This window comes from Physeter macrocephalus, chromosome 4, assembly GCF_002837175.3.
Source record: "Physeter macrocephalus isolate SW-GA chromosome 4, ASM283717v5, whole genome shotgun sequence".
In the NCBI taxonomy this organism is placed as follows: Eukaryota; Metazoa; Chordata; class Mammalia; order Artiodactyla; family Physeteridae; genus Physeter; species Physeter macrocephalus.
Window position 1 is genome coordinate 42,083,273 of NC_041217.1, and position 10,682 is coordinate 42,093,954.

General features: G+C 40.8%; 1 protein-coding gene across 1 annotated transcript in view; it reads left to right on the plus strand.

Annotated features, from left to right (window-relative positions):
• The window catches only part of FMO4 (flavin containing dimethylaniline monoxygenase 4), a 32,560-nt gene extending 22,117 nt beyond the window's left edge, over positions 1 to 10,443 (plus strand). Inside the window, 3 exon segments of the mRNA XM_007122268.4 lie at positions 1,431 to 1,500; positions 7,621 to 7,975; positions 7,977 to 10,443. Coding sequence (XP_007122330.1) covers positions 1,431 to 1,500; positions 7,621 to 7,975; positions 7,977 to 8,048 — 497 coding nt within the window. The 3' untranslated portion in view covers positions 8,049 to 10,443.
• Positions 10,444 to 10,682: the final 239 nt, after the last annotated feature.

Below are 10,682 nucleotides of genomic sequence, written 5' to 3' on the forward strand. Positions count from 1 at the left end.
TGGAGAGATATACCATGTTCTTGGATTGGAAGAATCAATATTTTGAAAATGACTATACTACTCAATGCAATCTACAGATTCAATGCAATCCCTATCAAATTACCAGTGGCATTTTTTACAGAACTAGAACAAAAAATCTTAAAATTTTATGGTGACACAAAAGACCCCAAATAGCCAGAGCAGTCTTGAGGTAAAAAAACAGAGCTGGAGGAATCAGACTCCCTGACTTCAGACTATACTCCAAAGCTACAGTAATCAAGACAATATGGTACTGGCACAAAAACAGAAATGTAGATCAATGGAACAGCATAGAAAGCCCATAGATAAAGCCATGCACCTATGGTCAACAAAGGAGGCAAGGATATACAATGGAGCAAAGACAGTCTCTTCAATAAATGGTGCTGGGAAAACTGGACAGCTACATGGAAAAGAATGAAATTAGAACACTCCCTAACACCATACACAAAAATAAACTCAAAATGGATTAGAGACCTAAATGTAAGACCAGACACTATAAAACTCTTAGAGGAAAACATAGGAAGAACACTCTGTGACATAAATCACAGCAAGATCTTTTCTGACCCACCTCCCCATTCAGAAAAAAAAAAAAAAAAAAGGAATGACAGAGCTGAGAAAACAAAACTTGATTAGATCACACCATAGAAGTGATTGCAAGCCTCTCCAAAGAGCCTCCAAGAGGCAGTCTGGGAACCACCAAGTGAAGTCTTTCCAGCTTTATACAAGATAAAATGATCCCAGTGGCAAGTATACTACAGAGCTAAGTCAGACCTTTCTCATGTAGGTTAGTAACCCCACACCCTGGGGTCAGCAACTTGGCAAATGACAAGGGCAGCACTGGCCAGAAGAGAGAGACTGTCGATGTCTAGGTGGATTATTGAGAATAAGCACATCCTCACAACAGCTCAAGCAGACAGACCCTTTGTGAGACTAAGAGACTGCCAGGCCCCTTCCATGCCTGAGCCTCCCCATAAAACAAAATGAAGACATACCAAAGCAGGGTTATAAAAATGGGGTCATTTTAAGTGTTTACAGTTAACCAGCTAATAGTTTTAATGCACACACACAAATATAATGTGGAGGAATATATACAATATAATATAAATAATATTATATGTCAATATACGTAAAGTGCAAGCAGATGAAGAGGGGCAGGTTCTGATAAACGGTGCAGTGCAGGCTCGGCCACGGGGCATCTGTCCTTAGAATTCCAGCAGTAGAGTACCCTGCTTACGTGAATTCAGAGGGGGAATTGACCTCCAAAAAATTACCCTCTGCGCTCTAATTCCATTCTAAGCTTTGATGATCACATGTTTTGAGGTTGGAGCAGTGGGGGGCCAGCAATGAGGGGGAGGAGAACTCAAAGGAAGAGGCACATGTGACTTTAGTGTTGTTTCTGACTTTTCTTACAGGACTTTGTAAGATACCTCCATCTCAAAAATTGATGGCTGAGGCTACGAAAAAGGAGCAGCTCATAGAAAGGTATGAAATATAGCCTGCTACCAATATATTCCATTACAAAAAAAAAATATTTTCAATATAAAAGCCATTTCTAGAGAAGCAATGTGGCAGGATGGAAATAATTGCATTATGAGTCAGAAGAATATGTTTTCAGTCCTAACTCTTCCACCAACTAGATTTGTGGCCTTAAATGTGTCCGGTGGAGGCACCAGGTCACTCCACTGAGCCTGGCCCAGAACAGATGGCAATCCTTTGTTCACTTGCCCCCAAAGCCCTGTTCTCTTTGTTCTCCTCCTACTTCTCAGGCTGCTTTTTCTATGCATTTACAGGTGTCTCCTCTTCGTTACTCCTGAAAATTGGGGAACCCCAAACTTAATCCTCAGACCTCTTCTCACTTCTATTAACACTCACTCCTAGGTGGCCTCACCAGGCTTGTGGCTTTAAATGCCATCATACACTCATGGCTCCCAAACTTGTATCTCTAGCCCAAATCTTTCCTCGGAACTCCAACTCTTAATCCAACTCCTTCTAGATAGCTCCACTTAGATATGTAGTAGGTGTTTGAAATTTAATATGACTAAAAACTAACCCTTGACCTCCACCTGCACATGGGCTGCTCTGAGACTTTCCCCTTCTCAGTTAATGGCTACTTGTTCCAGTTGAACAGTCAAAAACTTTGGAGTGATCTTTTTTTCCTCTTTTTCTCTCACATCCTCAGCAAATACTGTCAACTCTTACCTTCAAATAAATTCAGAATCCAGACCCTTCTCACGACCCTGTCTGCTACCACCCCAGAACAGGCCACTATCATCTCTCACTAGGACACTTGCTGTCACCTCTTATCTGGTCTCTGTACCTCCTGTCTGCTATTCTACAGTCTAACCTTGACGCTGCACAAGAGTGACCAATGCTAACATTACTCTTCTGTTGAAAACCCTCTGACTACTTCCCATTTCACTCCCAGAAACTTCCCTGCAGCTCTGCACCCCTATAGGCAACCAACTACCTCTATGCCCTCATTGCCTCCTGTTCTCCCACCTCACCCATACTGCTCCAGTCACTCCAGACAGCTCCCTGCTCTTCAAACATGCCAAGCATAGCCCCCTCAGAACCTTTGCACTTACTGTTCCCTTTGCCTGGAATGTTCTGCCCCCACCCCATACCTGTAGTCTCACTCCGCTCAAATATCACCTCATAAAAGAGAAGGCTTCTCTGAGAACACTGTATAAAATGGCAAACCACTCAGTCTCATCACTGCCTCTTCCCCTTTACCCTCCTTTATATTTCTTCATAATTCCTATTACCACTTGATATATTCTATATCTATTTGGCTGGTTTTTTTTTCTACAGCCTGCTGATTTTCCCTGTTAGAATGTAAGTTCCTTGATAGCAAGGACTTTGTTTTACTCACTGTTGAACTCCCAGCACCTAGGATGGTGCCTGTCATGTGATACACACTTAAGACTGATTGATTAATTGAAGGAAAGAATGAATAAGTGAAAGAATGACATTGGCACCTCATGAAGGTTTACTAACAACAGAAATAAGTGGGAATAGAGACTTCATATACACTATACAGTTGACCCTTGAACAACACAGGTTTGAACTGCATGGGTCCACTTACGTGTAGATTTTTTTCAATATATTGGAAAAATTGGGGGAGGTTTGTGACAATTTGAAAAAACTCACAGATGAATCACAAAGCCTAGAAATACTGAAAAAATTAAGAAAAAGTTAGGTATGTCATGAATGCACAAAATATATGTAGTTACTAGTCTATTTTATTATTTACTACCATCAAAGATACAAAAATATTTTAAAATTTATCAAAACTTGCACACATAAACACAGACCATACATGGCACCATTCACAATCAAGAGAAATGTAAATAAATGTAAAGATGCAGTATTAAATCATAACAGCAGAAACTTAACTGTAGTATATACTGTACTACTGCAATAACTTCGTAGCCACCTCTTGTTGCTATTGTGATGAGCTCAGGTGTTTCAACTATCTGCTTAACATGTCATGTGATGCTAATCATTTCTGCAAGAGCAGTTCATCTCTCCAGTAAATTTCGTGTCTCAGTAAAAAGTGATCTCTTGCAGTTCTCACGTATTTTCCATCGTGTTTAGTAAACCTTGAATAACACCACAGGACCCATACAAAAGTGTCACTAGTGATGCTGGAAATGCTCCCAAAGAGGAGAAAAAAGTCATGACATTACAAGAAAAAGTTGATATGTACAATAGATTGAGGTCTGCTAGCTGCAGTTGCCTGTCTTTCCAAGATAAATTAATCCAGCATAAGGACTGTTATTTAAAAAAAGAAAATTTGTGAAGCCATTGCTGTAGCTGTGCCAGCAGGCATGAAAACCTTGCACTTTTTGTGAAATACCTTTTTATCTTGTATTGAAAATGCAGCCTTTATATGTGTGCAGAATTACTATAAGAAAGGCATAGTTATAGACTAACGTGACTTGAGAAAAAGTGAAGTCATTACACAACAACTTAAAGCAAAAGAAAAGTGAGGAAGATTGTAATGCCAGAGAAGGATGGTTTGATAACTTTAGAAAGAGATTTGTCTTTTAAAATGTCAAGATAGGGACTTCTCTGGTGGTGCAGTGGTTAACAATCCGCCTGCCAATGCAGGGGACACGGGTTCAAGCCCTGGTCCGGGAAGATCCCACATGCCGTGGAGCTACTAAGCCCGCGTGCCACAACTACTGAGCCCACGTGCCACAACTACTGAAGCTTCTGTGCCTAGGGCCTGTGCTCAGCAACAAGAGAAGCTACCGCAATGAGAAGCCCACACAGCACAACGAAGAGTAGCCCCCGCTCACCATTAACTAGAGAAAGCCCGTGCACAGCAACGAAGACCCAATGGGGCCAAAATTAATTAATTAATTTAAAAAAATGTCAAGATAATGGGAGGAGCAGCTTCTGCTGACCAAGAGGCAGCAGACAAAGTTCCAAGACACCATTAAGACAGTCATTGAAAAGAAAGGATACCTGCTTGAACAGGTGTTTAATGCAAACAAAAGTGCCCTATTCTAGAGGGGAAAAAAAGGTCACAAAGGACATTTATTAGTAAAGAAGAGAACTGAGCACCAGAATTTAAGTCAGGAAGGCGTAGGCTAACTCTACTGTTGTATGTAAATGCAGTCAGGTTTATGATTAGGACTGCCCTTATCTATAAAGCTGCTAACCCCAAGCCTTGAAGGGAAAAGATAAATACCAGCTGCCGGTCTTTTGGTTGTACAACAAGAAGTCCTGGACAATGAGAACCCTTTTTCTGGATTGGTTCCTTCCATGCCTTGTCCCTAAAATCAGGAAGTTCCTTGCCAGTAAGGGACTGTCTTTTAAAGTTCTTTTGATATTGGATAATGCCACTGGCCACCCAGAACCCATGATTTCAACACAAAGCGCTGAAGTGCTCTATGGAAGGAATTGTCAGTGCTATGGAAGAAAATAGAACATCAGGAAAGTCTGGAAGGATTACACCATTGAAGATGCCATTGTTGTTATAGGAAAAGCCGTGAAAGCCATCAAGCCTGAAACAATAAATTCCTGCTGGAGAAGACTGTGTCCAGATCTTGTGTGTGACTTCACAGGATTTACTACAGAGCCAACAAGGAAATCATGAAAGAGATTGTGGATATGGCAAAAAAAAATAAAAATAAAAAGCAGGGGGTGAAGGGTTTCAAGATAAAGATCTTGGAGAAATTCAGGAGCTAATAGAGGGAGGGCTTCCCTGGTGGCGCAGTGGTTAAGAATCCGCCACCAATGCAGGGGACACAGGTTTGAGCCCTGGTCCAGGAAGGTCCCACATGCTGCAGAACAACTAAACCCATCTGCCAGAACTACTGAGCCTCTGCTCTAGAGCTCACGAGCCACAACTACTGAGCCCACGTGCCACAACTACTGAAGCCCGCATACCTAGAGCCCGTGCTCCACAACAAGAGAAGACACCGTAATGAGAAGCCTATGCACTGCAATGAAGAGTAGCCCCCGCTTGCCGCAACTAGAGGAAGACCCAACACAGCCAAAAAAAAAAAAAAAAAAAAGAAGAGCTTAACAGAGGGAATTCCCTGGCCGTCCAGTGGTTAGGACTCTGTGCTTTCACTGCAGAGGGCAAGGGTTCAATCCCTGGTCTGGGAACTAAGACCCCGCATGTCATGCACAGGGCAGCCAAACACACACACACACACACACACACACACACACACACACACACACAAGAGCTAATAGACACCACACCAGAGGAATTAACAGAAGACAACTTGATGGAGATGAGTGCTTCTGAACCAGTGCAAGATGATGAGGAAGAAGACATAGAAGAAGCAGTGCCAGAAAACAAAGTGACATTAGACAATCTGGCAGAAGGGCTCCAATTATTTAAGACTGATTTTGACTTATTTTATAACACGGACCCTTCTATGATACAGGCCCTGAAACTAAAGCAAATGATGGAAGAATTGGTACTGTATAGAAACATTTTTAGAGAAATGAAAAAGCAAAAATTTCAGGCAGAAATTACAATGTATTTCCATAAAGTCACACTACATGTACCTGCCTCTTCAGTCTCCCCTTCATCTCCTCCACCTCTTCTGCCTCTGCCACCCCCGAGACAGCAGGACCAAGCTTCCTCTTCCTCTGCCTCCTCAGCCCGCTCAATGTGGAGATGATGAGGATGAAGACCTTTATGATGATCCACTTCCCCTTAATGAATAGTAAATAATTATCATAACCTACTGTCAATAGATTCATCTGGTGTGTGTGTGTGTGTGTGTGTGTGTGTGTGTGTGTGTGTGTCTTCATGTGAAAATCTAAAAACTGCATGGCAAGAACTGTATGAGAAGTTTTTGTGTCATCATCGTCATCATTGCTTAAGTACTTGTCATGTAGAACATTGTGTGTAAGACTTGTACTGAAGTGGATAGCCCATCCTTACATAGGTATAAAGTGAGTGATATTTACAGTAATATAAAATTAATAATGTGTTAGTTTTCTTACTATTTTCTAACTTTGCTTTCAAAGAATTACATTACTGTACAGTATGTCTCTTTCTCTCATATTTGGAGAAACTGTCTATCAGCCTGTCATCACAGGTAAGTGGGTTTTTTTAATGTAACAATGTTTCCAATACTGTACTATGAATATGACTGTAATGCTGTATACCATAAAAATTTTATAATGATTCATTCATTAGTATATAGGCTAGGGTTCCATGAAATAATCATATTGCTGCTTCTTTTTCATTATCAATGTATGATTCATTATACTTGTAAATAAATATGAATTTCTTTTTCACATTATCTTTTCATTTTTGATGTCTAGTGTTAGGGATACAAACAACATCACAGTATTTTGTATCATATAAAACAATATTGATGTAGTTACCAATAGACAATTCATCTTATAAACATGACATAAACTTATGGTATTGATGAGTACAGTACAGTACTGTAAATATATTTTCTCTTCCTTATGATTTTCTTAATAACATTTTCTTTTCTCTAGCTTACTCACTCTATTATAGAATACAGTGTAGAACCATACAATATACAAAATATGTGTTAATCTACCGTTTATGCTGTCAGTAGGGCCTCCAGTTAACTACTAATAATTTATTAGTAGTTAAGTTTGAGGGGAATCAAAAGTTTCATGTGGATTTTCAACTACATGGTGGGTTGTTGTCCCTAACTCCCTTGTTGTTCAAGGGTCAACTGTACTTATTTCTGTATCATGTTCAGTACTGCTATACCAATTCGGTCCTCTCAACTCACAATTAACATCAATAAAAATAATTTAGGTAGCTATATATGCAATGCTTTCTGATCATGTTTATTTATTCAACAACTATGATATTTGAACTGATCTGATTTTACCCTCCTATCAAATTAAAGAACCTAAAACATTATTTAAATGTCCTCTTCCAATTGCCTCCTTCTACCATCTCCTTTAACAAAATTAATTATGCTCACAAATACCCTATGCAAATAAACTCTTATTTTTTTCTCTTCAACATAGAAAAACATTCCTGACATGGTTTTACTCCAATAGAAAGAAACAAAATGGTGGGAGGTGGGGTAACTCATAACTTGAAAACTAAAAGTGATCCATCTTCTTCCCTATCAGGGGTTTGATGAAAGATACCAGTGGAGACAGACTTGACTACATTTCCTACATGGATGACCTCGCTGCCTGCATAGGCACGAAGCCCAATGTCCCACTTCTTTTCCTCAAGGATCCCAGACTAGCTTGGGAAGTTTTCTTTGGACCATGTACTCCTTACCAGTATCGCTTAATGGGCCCTGGAAAATGGGATGGAGCCAGAAATGCCATCCTGACCCAGTGGGACAGGACAATGAAACCCTTAAAAACTCGAATAGTTCCCGATTCCTCCAAGCCTGCCTCCGTGTCACATTATTTGAAAGCTTGGGGGGCACCTATCCTGCTCGCCTCCCTTCTACTGATCTGTAAATCTTCACTTTTTTTTGAAATTGGTGCCAGAAAAACTATGGGACAAAATTTCTCCTTACTTAATAAGTATTTGGCGAGGATAAATCTGCTTGGTTATGAGGGTTGTACCAAGTCATATTAATTCTATTCCCAAATATCTTGTGTTTTTCACTTCTCCTCTCCATCATAACTGTTATCATCCAAGGTTAGGTCTAATCATCTCTTATCTGAATTATTGTACTAACTTTCTCTCTAGTCTCAGTATCCCCTTTTTTTGCCTCCTTTACCTAAGCAATTATTCTAAAATAAAAAATTTTGTCATTGTTTCCATCAAGATCCTGGCAGGAATAAGATAGAACTCAAATTAGGTAATTTAATATAAAGATTATGTCAAGTGGTTTGGGCAGAGTGTAGGGAAATCATAAGTAGAATGAAATTCTGCCAGACTAGTAACAGTGAGGTGCTTCTACCATCTGTAGGCCTAATGAGGCAAGGGGAGAAAACAATTATGAATGAGAGAGAGGGAGAGAAAGAGAGAGAGAGATTATGTAGAGAGGGCCACCTCTCAAGAACTATAACCTCCTGCTGACCAATGAAGGCAGTCCATGGTGACCCCAAAAGTACTAGGGAAATTAATTGCCAAATCTTAGGCTCTTCCCTCCTGCTGATCATCTGCCCATGCTCCCCAGTGGCCTAACCCAACCAAAATTTAGAGGGCAAGGTTACTGACTATTGTGGATTTAATTGCACCCCCCCCACCAAAAGATATATTCAAGTCGTAACCCCTGGTACCTGTGAATGTGACCTTACTTGGAAGTAGGATCTTTGCAAATGTATATAAGTTAAGATGAGATCAAACTGAAGTATGGTGTGCTAGATCCAATATAAAAAGAGGATCCTTATAAAAAGAGGATAAGACACACAGAGACACAGTCACAGTGGAGAATGTCATGTGAAGACAGGCAGAGATTGGAGTGATGCATCTACAAACTAAGGATCGCCAAGCAAGCAAACACTGGAAGGCAAAAGAGAGGCACAGATCAGATTCTCCCTCAAAAGCTCCAGAGGGAGAAACCCCGTCAACAATTCCAGACTCCTAGCCTCCAGAACTGTGAAAGGATAAGCCACCCACTCTGTGGTACTTTGCTAAGGCAATCCTAGGTTACCAATACACCAACTGATGTTTTCCGTGGAGGTGAGCCTCCTAAGCCACAGAGCAAAGCAAAGATGATGGGGAGTGTATAGGAAAGGGCAACCAGAAAGGATCCAGAGCAGACATGTTGCTTTCCAATGTAAAAATCCTTCAAAGTTTGTCCCTTGATTAGAGATAATAAATTCCTTAGCCTGGAAGAGGAGACTTTTCATGACCTGAATCCCTTTGCCGAGGTCACCAGAATCCTGTCCTGCAGCTACCCCTCCACGTCAAACCCTGCCATCTAGTACTACCAGACTATGGACTGTGCTGTACCTCCTAACTTTGGCACAAGCTGTTGCCTCTTCCAGCCCCTCGAATCCATACCTGACTGTCTTTCTAGAGAGAGCTTGATCATCTCCCTCTGTGAAGCCTTCCCTGAATCCCCAAAGCAGAGTTGACTGCCCCTTCTTAATGATTGTGCCTCACGTACTACTCTGTCATTGTTCTGTTCTTACTATAGTATAATTTTCTTTTTGCGTCTGTCTCCTAATGAATGGTGAGTTCTTGAGAGGAACCATGTCCTGTTCAGCTAAAACACTGCCTGATAAAAAGACTGCAAAATAAATATTTGATGACTGAACAGTGACCTCACTGGCTGACCTTCCTTGTCTCTCCTCTTCTACCCACATTCTTTTCTTCTGCCAACTTGATAAATTACCTCAGATTACCTCAGCATTGCAAATGAACAAGGACAGTCCACCAACACCTATTTTACAGACAGTCTTTGTGGCAATCAGAATAAATACAACTAACTAATCCACAACTGGGAGCCAGGTGTACTGGTTGAAAGTGCTAACTCTAGTATTCAACCTGGATTATAATCCCAGCTCTTCCATTAGCTGTAAGGCCTTGGCCAAGTTACTTAGCCTCTCTGAGCCTCAAGTGTCCTCAGCTGGAAAATGAGGAGAAAAGAATAGTATCACCTACCTCAAAAGTAAACATTAAGTGAGACAATATAGGTGTTACTTACACAGTAAATTACCTATTAACAGCTGAGGAGTCTGAGGACATTTTTAATTCTCTGAATTAAAGTATTTGAAAATGATTGCCTGCTGCCTAATCAGAGAATATGGCCTTGCTCTCTGTGGATTGTCTGGTAGCACTTTCCAACTAGGATCACTCTTTTGTCCTTGTGCCCCACCCCCGCCCAAACCTTGAGGTCTTTTGCCACCACCATCACTGCCACTATCACCGCACCACCCTCATGCTTCTCAGATGGACCTTCCAGGATGCAGCAAGCAAATAATAGCAAAGGAAGAATTATTCTCAGTCATTAAGAGTGGACCTCCTGTCAGAAGAAGCTAGGGGCAAGATGGGAATAAAGATGCAGACCTACTAGAGAATGGTACAGGGAGATCAGCTAGGTGGTTTGTGACCACCTAGAGGGGTGGGATAGGGAGGGTCGGAGGGAGGGAGACACAAGAGGGAAGAGATATGGGAACATATGTATATGTATAACTGATTCACTTTGTTGTAAAGCAGAAACTAACACACCATTGTAAAGCAGTTATACTCCAATAAAGATGTTAAAAAAATAATAATA